Source organism: Ornithodoros turicata, unplaced genomic scaffold (assembly GCF_037126465.1).
Source record: "Ornithodoros turicata isolate Travis unplaced genomic scaffold, ASM3712646v1 ctg00000946.1, whole genome shotgun sequence".
NCBI lineage: Eukaryota > Metazoa > Arthropoda > Arachnida > Ixodida > Argasidae > Ornithodoros > Ornithodoros turicata.
The window spans coordinates 465,968-489,794 of NW_026999422.1; the positions used below are offsets into that span (position 1 = coordinate 465,968).

At 47.3% G+C, this 23,827-nt stretch overlaps 1 protein-coding gene and 1 long non-coding RNA gene across 2 annotated transcripts; both read right to left on the bottom strand.

Moving 5' to 3' along the window:
- Positions 1-1,475: 1,475 nt before the first annotated feature.
- LOC135375811 (neprilysin-11-like) lies at positions 1,476-23,391 on the bottom strand. Its single transcript, XM_064608458.1, has 2 exons — positions 23,249-23,391; positions 1,476-3,779 (listed from the first exon to the last, which is right to left on the bottom strand). The coding sequence occupies exons 1-2, from the start codon at positions 23,315-23,317 to the stop codon at positions 1,605-1,607; spliced, it is 2,244 nt and encodes a 747-aa protein (XP_064464528.1). The 5' UTR covers positions 23,318-23,391; the 3' UTR covers positions 1,476-1,604.
- LOC135375818 (uncharacterized) lies at positions 19,209-20,661 on the bottom strand. The gene is made up of 3 exons (XR_010417401.1): positions 20,463-20,661; positions 20,043-20,261; positions 19,209-19,296 (listed from the first exon to the last, which is right to left on the bottom strand). It is a non-coding gene; the product is annotated as an uncharacterized LOC135375818 (long non-coding RNA).
- Positions 23,392-23,827: the final 436 nt, after the last annotated feature.

Sequence of the window (23,827 nt, forward strand, 5' to 3'; positions counted from 1 at the left end):
TAGCTCACTACCCCTGAACTTCACCACATAGCACGCTCCTAGCCAACCATCATACCGAATGATATCATTCCGTGTCATGATTTGTTCAAAACAGGGGGGAGGCGTCTATCTGGGACAAGATAATCTGTCCCAGATAGGCGCATCCTCCCATTTTCAACAAATCAGTGCACAGAATGATATCATTCGGAATGATGGTTGGCTAGTAGCGTGCTATGTGGTGAAGTTCTGTTTTAACAGTGTACGCGGAGCCAGGCCACTAAGTTTTCTCAAATCGAATCTCTCACAATTAGTGACACCTTATACACAAAGTTGTGCGCACTGATCAGCCGAAAGCCAAAGATGATCATCAAATTGAGACGGAGAGAACGGTGCTCGTATGTGCGGACGATTCTCGATCTCGCCTCCAGCCCGTATAGGTCGCGAAACTGCCAGTAAGTGAGCAAGCGAAGAATTGAAGAACAAAAGCGAAACACGAACCTGACATCAGCAGTCTAAGCGTATGATTGGACTTGTATGGGAAAAATGCAAGGAGTCTGTTTCACACTGTATTCGCGCAAACTATCTTGCAGGCACATTCAGTAGCATGTGCCTGCTCCATTTTGTCGTGGTCGGCCCAGTGGCGTAGCCAGATCTCCAAGGTAGGGGGCGACTCGATACGAATACCAGCCCCAGTTCCGAACCCCCTACCCCCCGCTGATACTGGGGGCGCCAACACAAAAACTTGGGCATCGCAAGTAATTTAAAATGTTGATAGACGCCAGGAACTGCAAGGACTTTCCCGATCGTCACATTGGTCCCCCTCCGTCAACGCCCATGTAGCATTTTCTCGTGGGGTTTGCACAGTTTCCGTGGTTCGGTCCGTGGCAGTTAGGGAGCTTCAGTGTCTGAAAACGTGCATATTATGCCCTTCACGAGCCTTTCCTGTCCTGTCGAGGCATTTACAATGGCGAGTTTAATTGTTTACAAGCGGTAGCTTTACTATAGCACTTTTTACAGTTTTTTTTTTTTTTTTTCGTTCACGCTCGCATCGTTCAGGGGTTTGATGATGAGGGAACAGGGGAGGGGGAAGATATTGGCCACAGCGATTTGATTCCCTGTGTACTGGAAATTAGGTCTACCAAGCTCTACAGTCGACAAGGGTGACCATCAGCCTCACTGCAGAAGGGTCTGACACTGTGGACGGTGACCAAATGTCTCGCGTCATCGGTTTACCCCGGCGCCAGTAAACCTATGGTTTAGGTTCGTTGGAAATATGGGCTCAACAGTTCAAGTAAGCCGCTAAAAACGAAATCGCCGGTGGAAACGAATACCTTTTAATTGTGAGCTCTGTAAAGTTGTCCGTTATCGTACTACCTATAGTATTCTACGAGTTTACAATTTAAAAAAAAAATTGCTTCTCTGCCTTGGGCCACAACTGAAACACACCCGAATGACTGTACTGATTCGACCACGAGTCGACTGATTAGAGACATCGCGGCCATTAAAAATGTTTATTTTTGCAAATCTGCTACACACCGACCAAGTGAATCGCCAAATACGTGTTAAGGGACGACGTTGTAACCACATGCCAATCAAGACACCACAACATTAGTCGCAATTAATGTCTACCAGAAGGGACACTTTTCGGATGGATTCATGGGCGAGTCTTCCCGGCAAGCGAATGTTTTGCTGAAGTGCTCAGAGTTCATAAGAGGCACGTTGCATCTTTCATCCCATGGGGGATGTCTCGGGGGTATACGTGTGTAGTCATACTCGCACCAAATCAGACACTTGGCAATATAGAAGAGCTGATCCCTCGTGAAACCTTTCACGTTGCCCAGGTAAATACTGGACCTTTTTGCGGCCTTCTGGTACGCCTTTAGAAGACTGTTCATGCCGAGGGCATCTGCCTGATATTCCAATGGAGTCCTAGAATAATCTCTTGCTTTCGGAGCGTTCTTGATGTGTTTCACGTAACAACGCTCCCACTTTTGGAACGTCTTATTGCTCTTTTTAGTAAACCATGGCGTTTTTGTCCCGTTGAGATCGTACTGACGGCCGTATGTGTCGAATCCGTGCATTATCTCATGAATCACTGTAGATCCCAGTGTACCATAGTTTATTTCAGGCGGGGCTCCCAAGTTGAAGTTGGGCTTCAGCATCATGGGAACGAGGAATGTAACAAGGTTCCTACCAGGTGTATTGAAGGCATTGTTGGCGTATGGATGTGAAATGAGGTGCGTGCCTTCGTAGTACTCTTCAAAGCCATTCCATACATGCTTCCAGAGCCTTTGAGTCCTGAATGCGCTAACGTTTAGGACGTCCCGGAGGTAAGGGCCATTTAAGTCGGGAAGATCTTCGTAGAACTTGTTGAGTTTTTCTGATGTGTTCAGGTTTGGGGCCAATCCCGTTCGAACCTCAAGCATCGATAACTTCTTCAAGGCCCCAGTGCGTGTTTCTTCGTCCAGCAACAAGGTGGCTCTTAATGACATCTCGAATTCACTGATGATTTTTTGGATCATTTCTATAATGCCTTCCATCCTCCTCCTTTCAAGTAAGTGGGGGACCACTGAAGAACCTGCCGCGTTCGGCATGTACTCGAGAATGGTGTCATAGCACGACTTTTCAGGACTCAGTGAAATCCGGTAGAAGAACAGCAAAGTGCGCCAGGCGCAAAATAACATCATGTCATCTGCGGTGAAGTTCCCTCGCTCTCCAAAGAAGCTGTGAAAATTGGCAAAGTCATCTTGTGACATACGTATTGTCAAATTTTGTAACGCTCTAGACGTCGTGTAGCGCTGGAGAGCTTCAGTCCACACTTTGGAAAGGGCCTCGTCTTCATTTTCTAAGCCTATTTTCCCCAATTCCAACTCTAGGTCATCCTTGTCAGCATATTGCTTCGAAGTAAAGTCAGTTACAACAAATATCCTGTCCTGTAACTCCGCGATGCGTTCCGCGACTTCAGGTAGCTCTGCGGAATACACGGAAGAAAGAATATCATTGATGCCGCTCTCGGTTCTTTTCGATGCTTTTACGTAATCCATCGTGAAAAGAGTTCTACCATGCGAAGCAAAATTGTACATACAAAAAACAGGAGAAATATCGGTCTCAAACATAAATTTAACCGTGATGTCTATGGGGTCGAATGACAGGCTTCCTGCTAGACCCATATGGTGCTCGGCTAAGAAATCTCTGATGAATCTCGCCGATGTTTCGCTGTCATCATCGTTGCAGTGTTGGTAGAGCGCTGCAGCTTGCTGAAATGCTGATTTTCCGTTTCTGGGGATTTCTTCCGTCCGTAGACTTTTCTGTATGGCCATCGTCAAGTTTCGTTCACCCATCAGGTCGTAAGCAGTAGGATCAATGTACATGTGGGTCAGTCTCAGCCGCTCAGTCTTTCCACATACGAACGAAAAGAAGTTGTCACACGGGTCTTTGTCCGTGTCTAGCAGAGCCCCGATGTACTCGCGGATGAACCCACAATCATCGGCGTCGCAGACCTTTCCAGACTCTTGCAGGGGCGTGGTTCCTTCTGCCGGTTCCTGTCGAGTTGTCTCGGCTACGTCATAGTCCGTGTAATCTTCAGTATTGGGTTCCGAAGGCGGCCCCGGATGGAGTTTCGGAAGCGTGATGGACTTGCGAGTCGGCTCCATCCCAGCGTGCCCGGGCGTCGATTGTTCCAAGTTCCTCGTGAAGACCAGGATGACTGCTGCCAGGGCCAAAGCCAGAACAATGACAACGCTCAATGCCACTACAATGCAGGTTTTGCTGCAGTCGAGATGGGAAGATTCCGTTCGCTCCTGCGATTGAGAAAAGTCACCATTGTGAGGACGGTGCTTATCGATTAACTGCACGAACAATGAATTGCGTGTACGCCTGCGTTCAAAACCTTCACAGTTTTCGAGTTGTTCTGCCCGCGGGGAACAACCTGTTCCGGTAATAAAGTACAAGTACAGCAATGTACAAGTTTCTGGCGATGCAGAATCAAAAATAACAAAGACGGTTAAGAGCATCAACTATTTACTATATACATGAACAAAAAACAAAAAAAAAACAAGACTTTCGTGCAGGAGGCTGCACTTCTTCAGGTTTGTGGACCTGTTACGAGGAGGAGGAGGAGGAGTGTCGTTGGGAGGAACCCGAGAGGTCTGCCTGCCTGATTAGGCGGCATGTTTCTCGGGAAGGGAAAGATGGAGGAGAGGAGGAAAGGGTGAAGTGGAAGACCGAGCGGAATCCGCTCGGCGGGAGGACAGCTGCGTCCATGGGCCGACTTCAGGGGAACTGTGCCGGCATACGCCTATTACACATCTGAGGGAAACCCAGGAAAAACCCCAGATTCGAACCGCGGACCTCCCAGTCTCCAAGCGCACGCGTTACCGCTGCGCCACCGGAGCTGGTACAAGCGCGACCTACTCTATAGAAACACGACCATGACATTCGCCGATCCCCCTATGGGTCCGCTGTCCGCGGCCCGAACCGGGGAAAACCGGTTTCCCGCTCAACATGCTCGCTAGGGGCGCCGCGTGCGCACCCCACGAGCGAACGGGAGACTGCTGCTGTAATATCGGCAATGTTTATTATCATTTTTTTTGTGTGTGTGAATGTCTACGCGTTATTTCCGTGTATCCTGATGCGAAAGACATGTAATGTGCATGCTTAATACAAGTTAGTTCTACTTTACGCAAAATACGTCGAAAAGGGGGAAAAATTAAACACTGTCAAGGAGCCCGCGAAGAGGGAATCACACACGTAACATGAAAAACGGTTAGGAGCAACTAATATTTATTCGAACAAGAACTTTCGTGCAAGAGACTGCACTTCTTCAGGTTACATGAATTTTCGCGCCTACACTCTAAATATTTTCACACCTTTAATTCTCAGGCAGGAAAGTTCTTACGTCTTGAAAGATATTGATAACCAGCTCAAACAGCTTGCGAACAAACTCTCTCCTCATGAAGTCCTTAATCTCTCTGAATTCACTGCCAATAAGCTGAAGAAAATTCACGAAACCAAAACAAAAAAATCGAAACGCGATAATCTTATCCTATCTCCCATTTTAGCGCATGGCATTTGTGACGCGATAAATTCTGAACCATCTTCCACAGAGGCTGGCCATAACACCGTCTTCAATCTTTCTGATGTGACCCTCGACCAGGCTGAACTTAGTGTTCTCTCAAAAGGTCTCAGTTTTGTACCAACGGAGCGTAATATTGATGAATTTGAAATTTTGCATGATCTGCACAACTTAGGTAGGAGAATGCACCTGAAAACCTTCTTTCACGATAAACCTAGCTCAGATGCTGCGCCCTTCCGAAACCCCTCTAGCTGGACGCCGGACTCCTCTAGAACTAGCCCCCTCATTGATAATTACATCAAGGCCGTTCACAAGGATATCAAGACTAGTTATTCGAAATCTATCGTACACACTGATAACTTGTCTAATTGTGAGAAAGTAGCGCTACGAAATCTTAAAGCCCGTAATGACATTATCGTCAGACCAGCGGACAAGGGTGGCGGTATAGTGGTTCTCAATACATCCGACTACATCGCAGAAGCGAACAGGCAGTTGAGTGACCGCTCGTTCTACAGAGCTATCGATCAGGATCCAACCCCTTCCTTTTGTCTTCTTATTAATAAGAAAATTGATGAACTCGTCACTAGTAAACTTATCCCGTCCCACATTTCCAAATTCTTGCGTCCTAAGAACGTCACACCAGGTAATTTTTATCTTTTGATCAAAGTTCATAAACCCAATAACCCCGGGAGGCCCATTATTTCAGGAATAAACACACCGACAGAGAATTTATCCTTAGTTGCTGACCACTGCATCAAACACATCCCACCCCTTCTCCCATCCTTTGTCAAAGACACAAACGATTTTCTTTCCAAAATTAACGCTGTCCATGACCATTTCAGTAACCATGCTGACATTTTGTTGGCAACAATGGATGTCGTTTCGCTATACACTAATATTCCTAATGACGAGGGTCTCTCTGCTGTTGAACAGTTCCTTAATTCTCACCCTTCCGATACCCTTCCCGGGAACCGGAAAAAATGTTCCCGGAAAAAATGTCCCCGGAAGAAATGTCCCCGGAAAAAATGTTCCTGGAAGAAATGTCCCCTGGAAAAAATGTCCCCAGGAAAAAATGTCCCCTCGAGAAACATCCACTTTTAGTACGCCTGGAATTTTTGCAAAATCCCCGGTTGCGATATTGCAGGTCTTGAAGTCTTCGGGCTAAAAATAAATACTAAAATTCCTAACCACTTACTAAGTGTTTTTACTTGGAAAGCTCGACCTACCTTCACTTACGATTTCTCGTAGCGAATACACTACAATCAATTGTCACGTTCGTTGATACAACGTGCACACTTCGCTGGGATATTCTTATTTTGTTTCTTTCTTATACTAAGACGTATATCCTGCGTGACGTCGTACTGACTGAGGTGCAATCAGAAGGCCGGGATTTTGAGACTAGATTTTAGGCCTGATGACACAGCTATCTTTTCAGGTTTGAGGGAATTAACGTCTCCCTAGTATTTTTCTTCATCAACACCAACATCAACATATAAGCGGGACGTACTTTTATCTGTACCAGCTCGCGTGGAGTAGCGGTTTGGATGATCGCCTTTCACGTCGAGACTGGGAGGTGACACGGGTTCGAATCCTGTCACCAGGTGTGCTCTCTGAGGTTTTCCCTGGGTTTTCCATCGGACTTTCCTGACGAATATTGGCACGCTTATCCCTAAAGTCGGCGCAAGACGCATACTAACCCCCTATCACCCTCCCTCCTGCTGTCCTCTGTCCACGCCTGTACACCGCGTGCAGCAACAGTTGCTTCGCGGCGCTAACACGGAAAAACATTTTCTCTGCTAATTAGCACAAAAGTGAAGTGTCACACAAAGTAGTACGCCGTCCAGTTTCAACAAATCAGGAGAGAAGATGTCATTCGGAATGGCCAGGAGCATGTCAAGTTCTGTTTTAGAAGTGCGCAGATCGACGTGCAGGGTGATGTGTAAAAATAAAAATAAAATGTGTGTGTGTGTGAGGGGGAGCAACAAAATTGAGAGGCAAAAATGTATTTCAATATGTCTAGCGGTGTCACATCTCGGGAGCCCCATGACTGTACAGGCCGCTTTGTTGCAAGACACAACGAAGTAAATTCACAAAAACTGACCCACAGCGACTCCCTAGGCAAAGAAATGCTATGTGTGAGTAATTTTAAAATGGAATTGAATACGAATAAATTAAGCGCCTCGTTTAATAACCGTAATTGGATACATATACAACATATATTGGAATACAAACATGTACGGTATATGTATGCCTAAATATAGCGCTTACTCTTTTTTCCCTACATGTGCCGGGGGGGGGGGGGGGGTATATGTTTATTCACACAAAAAGGAGATGCCGGCCTTGCATGTGCAGCTTAATCGGGACTATTCAAATATATTCGGTTTAGTAGAAGCATCAATTCGACTTGGAACTCGAACATTGAATTCCATATTTGATTCGGAAATGGAATAGTATATACGATTACTTGATTTGGTGCTCAAAAATCCAACCGTTCACACCGTCCTAGTAGAAAATCAACGTCCGAAGTCAACCAGTCCACGCCTACCAAAAGTGAATTTTCCTCAGGGGACATTTCTTCGAGGGAACATTTTTTCCGGGAACAATTTTTCCGGGGGCATTTTTTCCGGGGACATTTTTTCCGGGGACATTTCTTCCTGGACCCATTCTTCCCATGCCCGCTATCATCCCCCTTTTAGAACTAGTTCTTGGCTGTAATAACTTCGTATTCAACGATCAACACTTCGTCCAAATTCATGGCGCTGCCATGGGCTCCCGGGTCTCACCTAATTATGCCAATTTATTCATGGGTCGTTTTGAAAACTTAGCCCTTAATTCTTTCCCCCTTAAGCCACTCATATATCTCAGGTTCATCGACGACATTTTTGTCCTCTGGTCTGGTGATGAGGCATCTTTGCAGTCATTTTTTGATCACTTCAATTCTCTGCATAGCAAAATTAAATTTACCTGTAACTATTCAAGGTCATCCATCAACTTCCTTGATGTGACAGTGTCATGTAAATCTGGTAGGCTGACCACTGAACTATACAAGAAACCAACGGACAAGCGCCAATATCTCCACTATGAAAGCTATCATCCTAATCACCAGAAAAGGAGTATTCCATATGGTCAGTTCTTGCGCCTGAAACGAATCTGCTCAGATCAGACTGATTTTGTAAAACATGCTCAGCAAATGGTATCTGATTTCCAAAAAAGAAATTACCCACTTGAACTCATTCATGACTCTGTTGCCAAATCATCTAGCCTATCCAGGGAGTCCTTATTCACCCCGAAACGCAAAGAAGACTTAAGTAATGTAGTTTTATCCACTACATATCATAAATCACTTGTCAATACCAATTCCATTCTTAGACGCCACCTCAATATATTACATGCTGACGAGCAATTGAAGGAAGTTTTTCCGACTCCCCCATTAGTAGCATTCCGTAGATCCAAAAATTTGCGCGACATCCTCACGTCATCATGCATCATGAAGCGCTCGCCGGGTTGTTATTCCTGTGGTAGTGCACGGTGCCAGACCTGTAAATTTATCGCGCCGTCCACCATTGCCCGTAGTACTTTGGGTGACTTCTGTTTGAAAATTCGTCATTCACTCCACTGCAATTCACCCAATATTTGTTACTTGATATTCTGCTGCAAGTGCAATTCACAATACATCGGTGAAACCTCCAACACAATGAGAAAAAGATTTTACGGCCACAAATTTGATATCCTAAATGCCCGCCAAACTCCTGTCGCCATTCATTTCAATCAACCTAATCACGATTTTGAAACTGATTTGAAAATTATATTGTTAGAATCTGGGTTCCGCACCGACATCAAACGTAAGAATAGGGAGTCCTACTTAATTTCGCAATTCAAGTGTCTCACACCAAATGGTCTGAATCTTAGTCCTGGCTCGTTATATCCGCTTTTGTAAATTTAATAGTTATATATCTATATTTATTTGTGCACAATTCTTGAATCTTCGCTTCAGTCATCGTCTGGCACTCCGTTAGATAATCCGTAACCTTCCCCTTTGTCCATTCTGGGCCACTCGTTTCCCATACTCCTGACCCCCCCTTCCGCGAAACTGGGTTGGCGAGCCTTTTTGTTCACAATAATACCTTTTACTGTTCTTAAACGGTTAGAGGTCACTTATCCGTCTGCCCATCTATTCATTGTACACAGACATGTGGCACCATATCTCCTTCCCCTTCCCTTTCTTTGTACAGCAGTATGTTTAGTCGTGTATATGGCTATACTATATATACTTATGTGTGTCACCACTTCACTTTGTACCTGAGGAAGCGTGGACCTCCACGCGAAAGCTTGTACAAATTAAACTTAAACTAAAATCTTCAGTGTCGGTTTCTGTATTTTGTTTATGTGATCTACAGGACTTGACTCCCCTCTTCGTATACACACCTTTAAAGGTGTAACAACGTGCATGGCGCACGCCTTTTTAGGTGTAATTTTGGTAACATCATGATGGAGCACGGTTTCGCACAAATTTTCTTTACTCGAGTGTTGTCTGTCCTCCAAAAATTCAGTCTTGCAACATCTCAACATTGTTCAACAGTATGGTAGACACTTGCGCGTGCTCGATTATCGATAGCGATGCATATATGCTTTAGCTCGTACCTACGACATCCAAGACATAATGAAAGCAAGATTTGCACTGACACTTGATCTTTAGCAATGCTTTCCAAATTTTGTAAAATATCATCCTGTAGATGCAATGTTACGCAACCAGGTTGAATGTTCATAGCGCACGCCTTTAAAGGTGTGAAAAAGTTTACAGTGTAGAGCATCCTCGCTTGGGACAGTGCTTGTACAGGATGTGTGGTATCCCGGGGGCCCCCCATTGGACGAATATCCTTGGATCCTTGGTAAAACATTCATCGCTTCACACTGTACTAATGTACTTCAACCGATAATACGAAGTTGAACTCGAGATGAGTGATTGTGTGTTTTGTGGCGCAAAAGCATCACAGCCATAAAGCGCCACAAACGATGTAGTAATTGATGTACGCGGCTGTATTGCCATGCGTGATCGTGCTCCAAAATTTATGCGTGAACCCGTAGTTACTGGACTTTACGTATATGAGTATGTTGTCCGTCATTTCATTGGTCACTACTGGACAGCATGCAGTTGTAGTTCATTTTTTCTTTCATAGTTCTTTCATAGTTCATTCTAGTTCATTCAAAGTTTTACAAAGAACACAGCACACATAACTGAACAGACACCTCTTTTTATTCCAATTAATTTTGTCTGCTGACTATTTGGCAGAAATCTCACCAGATCTACTTTGCTTTTTCATTACAATCACGTTGCGCATACACTCGACACCTTCAGGACCTTTCGCGGTACGAAATACTCGGGTCCGACACTCCTCGCTTCGACTTGCAGAGTGGGACGGTGCTGTACCCCATCACAAACCACCGAATGGACGACGTGCGACAAACCAGAACTTCACACGGTAGAAACAGGCAGCCAAGTCAGGAACGAAAACTACCGTATCAACACGTGGAGCGGCGTCTGCTGTGGGGGCAGAGCCATTTATAGGGAGAGTTTGGCCATTCTTTGATCTTTTGCCGCCTCGTGGGTGGAGCCTATTTTGACGTCAGAGTCGTCGTTGCGCCGCCCAAAAAGCATGAATCCAAGTAGAATCCGCTTATCAGCCATCTGGTGCACGCCATATTGATGCTGTCCGTCAGCTTTGTTGTCGCAATGAATGCAATCTACAGGAATAACCGGCTTATGACCCACAGCCGCCTGTGATAAAGGGGGCTTTGTTGCCAAACTGAAAGAGTTCAAGGACGAAGGGCTTTCGAAGGACAATGTACGCACGTGTCTTTCCGCCTTCCATCGTAAACAACGATGAGCATCAATATGGCGTCAACGACCGGCTGGCAACGGGACAACAATAGAGCACGGCGAGGGAGGTGGCTTAGCCGTGACGTCGCATGACGCGCTTTAACTCAGGCTCCTCCTAATGGCCAAACTCTCTCTATAAACGGCTCTGTGTGGGGGTTACTTGTGGCGCCGCGACGTTGCTGCGACCACCAAGAGAAACATTTTCTCCGGCGCTGGACACAGGCGCAAGTGTCATGGTCGTGCTCTTATAGAGTAGGTCGTGGTTACAAGTGGTGAAGCATATATGAAAAAAAAAAAAACATGAAACGCAAAAATCGAGAATCCTATTTCATTTCAAAATGTGCAACGTTACAGCCGCACGGCATCAACGTGTACGGCGGCCCGTTACAGTGCTTTATACTATGAGACTACTTATTGTATCACCACTTGTCTGACATTTTTCTCATCATACACGATGATACACAATCAGCAAGCCACGAACTCCACAGTCTGGAAGCTCTTAGCCATAATGGTGCCGCGTGTCCTCAATCCTTCGCCCTTGAGCCCTAATTCCCCGTACGCATTCTGAAGCTCTTTTTGCACCTACTGGCTGCTGTGCCTATTCATGTGATGTTCATTGGTTTCCTCCACGTACAACTCCGACTCGTCTGCATGTCTGTCTGACCTTGTCCAGCCACCTCCTATTGATTGCGTTTTGTGTTTATTTTTGTTGATATTTCTATTGCGTTTGTAGTTCTCTTCACCCTTACACCTTTCTCTTGTACCATGTGACTTGTTTTTTATATATATATATATATGCTTGTAACTTGTCACACTTGTAACAGGTCCTCAAACCTGAAGTGCAGCCTACAGCACGAAAGTTGTTTTTTTAATGCATATAGTAAATAGTTGATGCTCTTAACCGCCTGTTATTTTTTATTTACGAAAGTAAGAAAATAACGGATATATCGTCGGTGACGAAACAGACGTGAGCGGGTGGAGACAAATATCCGTACCGCAGGTTCGATACGGGCTTTGCACGAGGTAAAATAAATACTATACACTTAGAAAATCGACGGTTTTAGTATATCGTACGCTATCGCCTTTGCATGCGTAAGTGTTAGCGTTGGTGGTTCTGCGCGCTGCACGAATCTGTCTTCCTGTTATGGGCATGCGCAGATCCACCAAAGCAGTCCCCTACGTACGCAACCGCGATAGCGTACGACATACCAAAAATCTCAAATTTCAAAGCTCCCAAACGTTGTGAGGCCCTATCCACGAAGAACATGGAAAGCCTTTTCAGTATTTTTCCTTATTATTGTGTCAAGTGAAGTTTTTCGGTGACGAATTGTACACGCACAGAGTGCCCAATAACTACAGGGCTTTTTTTTCCCTCTCGTTTTTTCTACATTGGAGTATTTTGTGATATCCCAGGGAACGTACGGCACACTATGGCTTCGTTTACACGAACACTACAGGAGCAATCTGAGTTGACTATTACACCCTTGTTATGTCGATCACAAAACATGGCAATAAAATGGAGTAAATCCTGCTACTCAGCGACACGAACCCTCATACAGGTATATGATGGAGCCGAGGCGATGAGACCTGTACGAAGCGCCACCGCACGGGTGCACTGCGTGTAAGCGAAAAGTTACGAAAAGAGCGAGGATCCAGCTTGTTCGCCGGCAAACGTGAGTATATTATTTCCTAACGTTTTGTCTGCTTAGCTAACAAGCTTGGGGGTCTCGTAGCGTATCCGGTAAGCCCTGGGAGCCAAGCAAGAGTACAAAGACATGCAGCAAACATTTCATCGGGAACACAAAGTCCGACAAGGAGAGCCGTCATGCCCACAATCCGTCGATTTTCCCCAGTGTGTACCGGAAGAGGCCCAGTTTCACTACTTCGCGCTACGAAAGGTATCGGCTGCTATTTCGTTCGTTGTGTTCATACTCTGGTGTCGTTTCAGTCCATAGAGATTTCAGTAAATTTTAGCTACCACAATGATCGATATTTTTGCTGAATTGTGCTATGCGCTGCAGATTTTTTTTTCTTTTTTTTTTTTTACGAAGGCGAATTAAGCCCTGGCAGAAAAGATGCTGATTTTCAGGGCTCATTTCTTGCCTCCTCTCGGGCAGATCGAAACGACGGAGGGAGACCACCGACGCCAGTGCCTTCGATGAGCTGCTGAGTGCAGTCGATGAAGCAACTGTCTGTATCAAACAGTCGTCAGCAATGGATGACGTGCACCACTGTGACCCAGCCACCCAGGCAAATAATGGGCCATTTCTTGTGGAGGTACAAGAATATATTTCTCCAGCACTAACCTTGTTGCACAATAATGGGTACCGATATGGTGTTATGTATCAACACGCTTCCACAATGACAGAGGATTCAGTAGAAACATCAAAGCTTCTGTTCTGCTGTGAGAAGGATGGAGACTGTACTGCCACTCAGACTGAGAGCGTGCCAACAGTGGACGTGGGGAGTGCGTACCCAGGTGTGCAGGCAGTACGAGACGAAGGGCACTGGGACCATCTACAAGGAAGTGTATTTCAGTGGCTACAAGTCTATCGTAGATTATGAACAGCGGCTACTGGACCTTACAAGCGTGACGCTCGTGGTGAGTGGTGTGTGCAAGTGTTACAAAAAAGTCAAATCAGTCCACTTCCATCATACATCCTGTGCTATATCTGTTCAGATCCTGGCCATCCCTACGGAGCCTGCTTCCAGACATCTGTCACCCTCGTGAATTTGACATCAATGATAAACTCATAACTCTTTCTAATGAAGATGAAGCACGGCCTGCCATTTTCCTGTTTGGCGTCACTTTTCGGCATTCACCGCACCACAGCAGCGAAGATATTTAAGTCCATCCTTCTGAAGCTGTGTGCGGCAACGAGGTCCTGGCTGTTCTGGCCTAGCAGGGCTGCTATACGAGCAACTGTGCCGCCTAGTATTTCACTGCTGTACCCAAACTACAGGGTCATCATTGATTGTACTGAACTGAAGGCTGAAACAGCACCAGGTGTGGAGGCACAAAACATGTGGTACTCCCAAAGGGACATACACAGTCAAGTACCTGGTGGGAATAGCACCGAATGGCCTGGTCACCTTCCTCTCCCCAGGATTCGGAGGGAGGGCCAATGACCATAGCGTCACAGGTGAGGCTGGCTTTTTGCCCCTGTTGGAACCAGGAGACCTTGTACTCGCTGACAAACGCTTTCCCGGAATCCGAACGGGTGTTGGGCAGCAAGGAGCTACACACTAGTAATGCCTCCTTTTGCAACCAGGCCGCAGTTCACTGAGGCAGAAGCAGATGCAACCTATGATACTGCATCTCTACGAATCCACGTGGAAAGAGTCATCCAGAGGCTACGCATATTTGATATTTTAAATACAAGAATTCTCCAAGAACTTCCCTTGTACATGGACAAAATTATGCACATAGTACACTACTGTCGATGACAGAGTGATGTAGCGGCCACAAATCATAGATGAAACAACAACAACAACTTTATTTTCGACCTTGGAGAGTGGGGAGTTTCATCGCCACAGGCGATACTCTACCCCATTGCTGGATGGAATGGGGGGAATAAAATAACGAGCCCCTTCACAATAACGATCGAAGTCCGATGGTGTCCAGAAATGTCAGAAGAGCTTTGAGCGCAGAGCGTTGCTGGGCTGGATTGGGCCAGGGACCAAGCAATTTCGATAGGGAGAAAGGGGGAGAGTCCAGCTGACGAAGAGACTCGAAGAGTGTGGTTCGGGAAGGTTCGTAGTGAGGGCAATGAAGAAGAATGTGCTCCAGATCCTCAAGAGCACCACAGTGGCAGCAGGTGGGAGAGTCAACTTGCCTCAAGCGGTAACGCCACTGAGCTGTAAAGGCTACATCGAGGCGCATTCGGTGGATTAATGCAGCATCTTGACGAGAGGTGTTTCGTGGCATGCGGAAAGCGAGCGTGGGATCAACTCTGTTCAACATAGAGGGGGGAAGAATGTCTGTTGTCCGTTGGCGGGAAGCCAGGGGTGTCACTAGGCGTCGCAGAATGGAACGGCGGTCTCCTCTCAGCAGAACAATACGGGTCCGTTTCCGATACGAGAGTGCTGCTTCTGCGGCGCTGTCGGCCTGCTCGTTCCCCACGACACCACAGTGGGCTGGAACCCACTGGAGAACTAGCCTGTGGCCTGCGGCGTAGATAGTGTGGTAAGCCATTAGCACGTCTGTGACTAGGGGTGCGGATGGGCCTCGTATGCCGGAATTTTCAATTGCTTGAGGGGCAGATTTGGAGTCTGTAAAGACTGCCCATTCCCGGGGTGGAAAATCAGCGATGTGTTGTAGAAAGAAACGAATGGCATAGAGTTCCGCAGCTGTGGAGGAGGTTGGATGTGAGAGGCATCTTCCGTGCACGACGCCTTCGGATGGAATGACGAAGGCTGGGGCGGACTTGTTGTTTCGGGATGCGCCATCAGTATATGCTGCCGTAAACGTAGAAAACTTCGCGTCTACCAGAGCATGAAAATGGGCTCGGAGGACTTGAGGGGGGTCCTGATCTCTTCTTTCCAGAAGGTTTGGGAGGCGTACAAAAGTGGGCGGTACCGGTAGAGACCAGGGGGCTTCCGGCGGTATAGTGTCCTTAGTTATGAAGCCAGTGAGAGTCTGGCGTGTCCTCCTCGCTACTCGATAGAAGTCGCTTTCAGGGCGGTATCGAATTTTCCTGAGTAGCCGGTGGCGGGGAATGTGAGCACGCAAACGGAGGTAGTGCCGAGCCGTTTCCCGTTCACGGAGAACTTCATTCGGGAGCTCACCAGCTTCAGCCAGTACTTGCCGTGTTTCAGCCATTCTGGGAACTCCGAGGCATCGACGAAGGCTTCGAGCAAACAGGGACCGAAGTGTATTTAATGAAGTTGTTGATATCCTGTGCAGAATAGGAAGGCTGTAAAGCACAGTTGCCCTCACCAATGCCGCGTGAACCGCGAGCAGGGAACGCTGATCACAGCCCCATCCTGAGCAAGAAAGATGTTGAATTGCGGGAAGCCATCGCTGCACTTTAGTTTCAAGATGTTTAATGTGCCGAGCCCAGCGCAAGTCCGAGTCGATTACCACGCCAAGGAAGCGGTGAAAGCGTACCGGGTCAAGCTTCTTTAAGCCAAGCCAAAGAGGGAAATTGGCCATAGCTTTACGCGTGAAAGGGAGCTCGACACACTTTTCGGGTGAAAGGTCCATCCCGAGGTGCGTGAGGTACGTATGGATATTGTTTAAAGCGAGCTGCAGGCGGCGCTGGAGAGCCGGGCGTGATTTTCCTACTGTCCAAAGGGCGACGTCATCTGCATAGACGGAGAACGACACTTTGCGAGGAATTACTGATTGTAGGCCGGCCATCACCACGTTAAAGAGTGTCGGGCTGAGAATGCTTCCTTGGGGGACTCCTTGAGGAACAGGATGCTGAGGGCTTTGGCCTTGGGACGTACGGACAGCGACAATTCGGTCCGTAAGGAACTCTTGGAGCCAGATGAAGAGCCGACCGGATACTCCAAACGAGCGCAAGGCATGCAGCACACAAATGTGCGAGACGGTATCATATGCGCGCTTGATGTCGAGGAAGACCGATCGGACGATCCGTCGATGGGTTCGAGCATGTTGAACTGTGGAGACTGGGTCGAGAACTGGATCCATGGAGCTTCGGTGGCGACGAAATCCAGCCATTTCGTGAGGGAACGCACGTTGTTTTTCAAGGCACCAGTCGAGGCGATGCAAAACCATTCTCTCCATCAGTTTCCCCATACAGCTTGTCAGGCTCACCGGGCGAGAGGAGGATAGGGAATTCGGGGGCTTGCCTGGTTTCAGGATGGGAACAACCAATGCCTCCTTCCATGTATGTGGTAAAGATCCTTGTTGCCAAGACGTATTATAGACATGAAGGAGAGCTTGGAGTGACCGCCCGTCAAGGTTTCGTAGGGCGGCATAGGTGATTTTATCGGGCCCAGGGGACGAGGCGGCGTTCACAAGCTTCAACGCTGCCTTTAGCTCGATTAGTGTGAAGTCGCGGTCCATAACTTCCGGGGGACGGGGCCAGTCGTGGTGAAGTTCAGCCGTCAAACTGTGGACAAAACTGCGGTGTAGGGGCGTGGTCGATGCAGCCGCCGGAGTCGTTAGTACCACACAGAAGTCCGTCGCAAGCGTGTTTTCGTCTACACGCTGAACGATAGCCAAGGCCGCGAGAGGATTCTTTTGAGGGGGCGCCTCCTTCAGAGATCGGATTGTCCGCCAGATCTTCGTGGCCGGATCAAACGGTGAAAGGTGGTGGCAAAACTTACGCCAACGCTACCTGTCCTCGTTTTTAAGGTCTCGTGTTACTTTAGCTTTCATCCGGCGGTATTCCACGATGTCCGTAAGTTGCCCTGTCCGACGAGCCGTTCTTTCTGCTCGGCGACGTAATGCTCTAAGGTGATTAATGGCTGGGGAATGGCCGACATGGCCTGTTACCCTTTTAGACATGACCACCGCGTCCTGAATACCGCGGGTAATTGCTTGAGAGAGAACCTCTGGGGACATACCGGTGTGCACAGTTGTTCTGAGGCCCCAGTCTGTCGTGCGAAATATATAGAGGAAAATGATCGCTACCTCTAGTGTCGACGTCCGTAGCGCACGACAAGTGGCGAATTATGTCGCTTGAGCACCACGAGAGGTCCAATACATCAAGTGATGTTGGGGATCGCATGTAAGTGGGCTCGCGGTTGTTCAGCAGGCACATGTTATTATTCTCCATTGCCTCCAACAACCTCCTTCCCATACTGTCCGTCCTTCGGCTTCCCCAGGCCGAGTGATGTGCATTGAAGTCCCCTAGCACAAGCGCCGGGGCTTCCAGAGAACCAAGTAAGCGTTCGAAGTCACTCCACGGGACCTGTACCGCGGGACGGATATAGATACTGACGACCGTTAGCAGCATGGGGCGAAGGCGGATCCTGCAGGTGACGTAATCATAAGACCGATGACAAACTGAGCCGATGGGTGCAGCAACGAGGTCATTGCGAACGTATAGCGCTGCTCTGCATACATGAAGTGTACACAGCAGTTATTGTAATTAGCTTTCCTTTCGGCTTTTTAACTGTGTGTCAGCACCACGATGCAACTGTGGTTATGAGAGGTGTACAGAGGCAAACAGATGGACAGCAGGAAGGAATGCGGTACAAGGGGGTTAGTGTGAATGTTAACGTCTAAGAATGTCTCGGGGAAACCCAGGAAAAATGCAAAGCAGCGCAGCAGGCGACAGACGTCTAACCGAGGCCACCTCGCAGTCTCCACACGGTCGGTTAGCACGCTGCCCCTCTCAGCCATGGGAGGTTGTCCGCATCTTGGTATCTGAAGCACATTAGTATATGCGCTTATGCTCTATGTTCTGTGCAACTTACTAGACCACCTATTTCAGCTGCCGTTAAAGTGCCTTGCTACTTTTCATAAAAATGAGTGTTCGACTTTTCCAGAGGCAGTGTTGTCTGTACCCAGATTGTACTGCATATGATGAGTAAATTATACTCAAATGCCATTGTCTCTGCTGCCGTTGCAAATGTAGTAACCACACACAGAGCAAAATGGAAGTAAGTCTACATCACATAAACTGCCAAGGTGGAACAACTCCATGACCTCCTAAGGATGCTACTCATGAGCGACTGTTTGAAACCAGGTTGCATTGTCCACCGGTATAAATTATGGGCTGTATGCAGCTACCAAGGCTGGAAGCAGGTTTAAAAAGTAAAATTCTCGCAACCGCGGGATGGAGTGTTCCAGAAAGTAATCGTCCCGAGGAACTGCCAAAATAAGGTAATCTTTCTCAGCATAGACAAGGAGTATGCCCCTTTTTCAGCCCAAGAACGTAGAGGGACACTTGAACCTGGGTGTAATATTGGTGACTCCTCTTCAGTGTGTAGGTAGCGCCATTTTCAAGGTATCGTAGAAGTAGGGGATTCAGAATGCTGCCTTTTCTCTTGCTATATGGGAACTTAATCTCGAGGAGGCAGACATTGCCAGCTCAACCCCTGAAGAAGAGAACAGGCCAATTAAGTAAGGAGATAAAGACGAGAAAACATTTGGGTACCAGGGAAAAAATCAGCCACACATAATTTTTATCAAGAAAAAAAAAAGGAAACAAGCTGCTGTAAGTTTAACTAGGCCTCAGTGTACATGCATAACTCCAGATCACCCTACCTGAATATTCCGTCTGGAGAGCAAGCCAACCAGGGGTCGTCTTGATTTATGGCAAGGCCAAGTCGTGTGATCTCCACACCCTCGACGGCCCCAAAATTCTGTCTTGCCACCGCCTCCATGGCTATACCATATGCCATGGCGCTGATGTTCGCACAGGCAAGGTATTGACCATATTGACCGCTAGTTCCGAAGGAGAGCAGCGACACCTTAGTATTTGGTGACTCTCCAAATGTGTGCGTTACTGAGGCATAAGTACAAGTGGCATGCGTGTAAATCAACAATGTGTAAACAAATTCGTTCAAAGCCAAATCTGCTACAGTGATGTACTGAATGCTGAACAACGGATGATACTGACTGGGAGACGCATGTCGCTATCAATGTATACCTTTGTTCCTGTTACTCGAAATTCACGTGCTTTCAACCACAAGGTCCGGTCTACCCCTGTTTCCGCGCAGATCACTGAAATATCTTCTTGACTGACTGATACCTTCTCATGGTAGAAAGTCCTTTCTGCTTGCGTTATTTTGTCGAGGAAGGCCAATTCCTTGAGCACAATCCCACTTGCAGTCAGGCTGCATGCATAGTTCAGAAACTTGGGCCTGGATAATTCCCAGTCATACAACGAGATGCGTTCTCGTTCATTAATGGGGCTTTCATTGCTTGGTTCGGCCGAATTGTTTGTCACTGTACTACATACTGCCTTTAACATATCTACTAATGGGCTGTCGATGTAACCAAAGCTTTTCAGAACATGGGTCACATGAACCTCTTGTACATCAGCAGGAAGGCCTAAAAAATGTTAATGTTGTACATGCAAGAACATATGTGCAACACATGCTACGTGTCCTAATTGGGAGTGCAAGGAAGACCAGCTCTCATGTAAACGCCGGTATCATTTCACATTCTCAGAACTTGTACTTACTGACCTGTGCTGATATCTGCAGAAGCTCGAACGAACTTCGGGCATTGTGGTTTGGTACGGGAAGGAATGCCCCACTCCCGTGCACGACTTGTTTTCGATGAAGATTCCTCAGCCTGCACATAAAGAGCTACAGCAGCTGCGTGCTTGCACTTGCCAGCAGCCCCTGCCTTGCAGGTACATGTCGCTTCCTGCAGATATCTTGGCTTCGCTGATCCGCGTCAAACTGAAGAAGAAATCGAAATTCACAACGTGCAAATTTGAAACTGGGCCACAATCACCCAAGTGATATTTTTCGAGTAATAAGGCCCTGGCCGGCATGAGAGCAGAGCCACGCAATATTTGTGCTAAAAACGCCGGCCGGTTTCCTACTTTTATTCGCGTTTAGCCCAGCGGAGTTACGATAGTAAAAAGTCACGATACTTACGTGAAGTGTCACTTGATGGCTGCAGTTGTTTATCTTTGTCTGTGGCACGCAAAAGCCTTCAATCACAGTAGCCGTCGTGTCACGTATTTCCCGCACGCCGTGGATATGCCTCGCGCCCACTAACGCTTTGCCCTTTTTGAGATTCGCCCCTCTGAAATAGCGTTCCAGGCCACTCAGTGGCGCGAACGCCGTTTGCAAGTGGCACCGCTACAAGAGGAACATGTATGCAATGCAACGTCAAAACCCAGACAAGACTTCCAGTTGTTAACCGTCAGCTGTTCCCCCATTAGCTCCTCAGGCACTGGCCGTCCTGGCTCCTACAGCCGCCGATGAAACGTCCCGCAGAGGGCGCAAAACACAAAGCGCCGCAGCGCCGCCTGCAGGCTGCTTTGTGCCTATATAGTACCACACTCTTAAAAAAAGGGTGTACTTTAACTCCTTTTTATGCCACATATATAACACCCTTTTGGAGAGTACAATTACGCTCAAAAGGGTGTCTCCTCACTCCCTCAAGGGAGTAGCATAACACCTTTCTCCCTACTGGAGAGTAATATTACTCCCCGGTAGGGAGAAAGGTGTTATGCTACTCCCTTGAGGGAGTGAGGAGACACCCTTTTGAGCGTAATTGTACTCTCCAAAAGGGTGTTATATATGTGGCAAATAAAGGAGTTAAAGTACACCCTTTTTTTTAAGAGTGCCGGCCGTGAGTCGTGCTGAATGCAATCTACAGGGATAACCGGGTAATGACACACAGTCGCCTGTGATAAGGGTGGCTCTGTTGCCAAACCGAACAGTGAACCATAACTTAAAAACCCGAGACTAGGAGACAAAAAAAAAAAAAAACGACAACACAGACAAAGTCTGAAACACAGCTGAAAGTTTACTCAACAGCACGAACAGATAAGGAGCTCAAGTGGGTGAGAAGGAAGGGTGAGGAGAACGTAAGAACATCCCCAAAACCAACGGGAAGGTCAAGGAAGGCTTGCTGACACAGTTCCCAGCAGAGATTATGGACAGCGTTTCCTGGACGCTACAAAGGTTTCATGCCATCTGGGCGCACAACCTCTACAGACTTGTAGGTGTTTTACGAATTGAGAAGAACAATCGTTATTTTTTACTCTGAGGGCATACTCCCGCAAGCGATCATTTAGGCAACGTTTACTTGAACCGATATAACAAATACCACATTCCAGAGGTATCTGATAGACAATACTAGAACGACAGTTCACATACACAGTTCTGTGGGTTTTTCACGAAGTTTCAACTTTTTCAAATATGTTCAAATATGTTTAAAACTTTGCCTGTTTGCCGTTTTCTTTTTTTTTTTTTTTTTGTCCCCTAGTCTCGTGTTTTATGGATCTATACCACCAGCTCGCTTGCTACCTCTCTATCCTCTCGTTATCGAATAGCGAAGTTTAGTATATATATCGTGTACTGCCATCCTTGCGTACATGAGGGATAGCCTGGTGTCAGACCTCTGTTCATGTCTTGCGAGTGCGCTATCCCTTACGATGTGCGCAAACAAAGCTCCGCATCGAAATGGCGTCGGCGGCCGGCTGACGATGGGGCAACGATACAACACGGCGAGGGAGTTCGTTCAGCTGTGACGTCGCCTGACGCGCTGCGAAAGTTACGTTCATCCCTACGGCCACTCTCACTCTGTTCATGGCTTACTCATGGTTGCGGCGCTTCTGAAGTTGGCTAGATTGCTTTGCGCAGCAATCTTTAAAACGCGTTTTGTGGAGAAAATACTCAATAGACACCAAGGCTATTACATATCTGAAGCGTCAAAGTTACCTTTCAGAAAGCCATACAGCTTCTGCATGATTGTCATTCACTTTGCAGTTGCTTTAAACTCCGTTCGTGGGAGAACCGCGGTGGGATTGGCTTGCTGAGGCCAACAACCCGCCATCGGTAACTACCTCAGACTTATTTCGGATCGGTTCTGGTTCAGTGAAAAAAAAAACTGTTAGTGGTTTTCTTCTCGGGTGCCTGTGTCCTGCCTGACGTGTATCATCCGTTGTGATCCTACGGATGCAGTTATCAGTTGTACTACTTTTAAAGTACAGGGTGTGTGCAGAAAAACATGACCCGCATTTTTACATGTAACTCGTTGTCTACTTAGCCGAGGAACTTCCGGTGGCGCACGACGGCGTATTTATGCGTGCGAAAGCTACAAAAAAACCCTGGAAGCCATATTCAGTGTAAAAAAATAAACAGAGCGCGAAAACATGAGCTTCCATGCATTAGAATAGGGCGGTCATGACAGTGCGTGGTAGTGCATTTCGGTCTCACGAGAGTTATGTGCAGGCACCGCTAGGGGTACTGCCGATGAGCATCCATGTGGGACATCGTTTCGATTTAGGCACCGATAGCTCCCCTAGCGGGACTTGAACACAACTCTCCTACGTTCACCATGTTGCCCTTTCACATACACCCTGTCGTCCACCATGTTGCCCTATTCTGATGCACGGAAGCCGACGTTCTGGTTGTTCCGTTTATTTTTAAGCTGAGTATGGCTTCCACAATTTTTCTGCAGATTTCGCCCGCATAAATGTGCCATCGTGCGCCACCAGAAGTTCGTTAGTTAGATAGGCAACAAGCCATGTGCCTAAATGCGGGTCACGTTTTTCTGCACACACCCTGTACAGTTGTACTACAGTTGTTATACTAAGTGATGTGCATGTAGGTTACATTCGTGCCACAAGGCTACGTAGTGCTTCTAAGCGTCAGCTACGCTGCGGTATCGTTATTAAACTTATCAGTCACAAATATCTTCAACTTACTTTTGTGGACGGGTCATTCACGGTAGGTGTCGGTTCCTGGAAAACATCAAACGCTTCGGAGTTCGCCATTCCTTTCGACCGTCTTCGTCGTCTGCCCCGTGTAGGCACGCTGGTCTCGTGGGCGCTTCTTCTTCTTCTTCGTCCCACGAAGAATGGCCATAGATCCCTTCTTCCTTCTTCACAATGCATGGGCCGCGAAGATTCGAGTGAAAACCCGTATTGTTATCGGGCACCGTGATATTAATATCATGAACGCTTTACCTATGCTACTGCTTTGCGAATGCCATTAGAAATAATGTGTACCGTAATCATCACTTTGACCTCTGGAATGCTTCTCCAGCGCATTCCCGAGGTCAAAGTGGTGATTGTCCCATCCTACAGTTGGCGATACAAGGTCGAAGTGGTGATTACGGCATACATTATTTCTAATGGCATTCGTACCGTATTACCGGGCATTTCCCGGCATGCCGGAATAAACCGAGGTTGACCAGCATGACGGGAAAACCCGTATTTTCCGGCATGCCGGGAAATACCACACTCAATAGTACAATGCTCCCGGAGACTGGGGCTCCGGGGGTT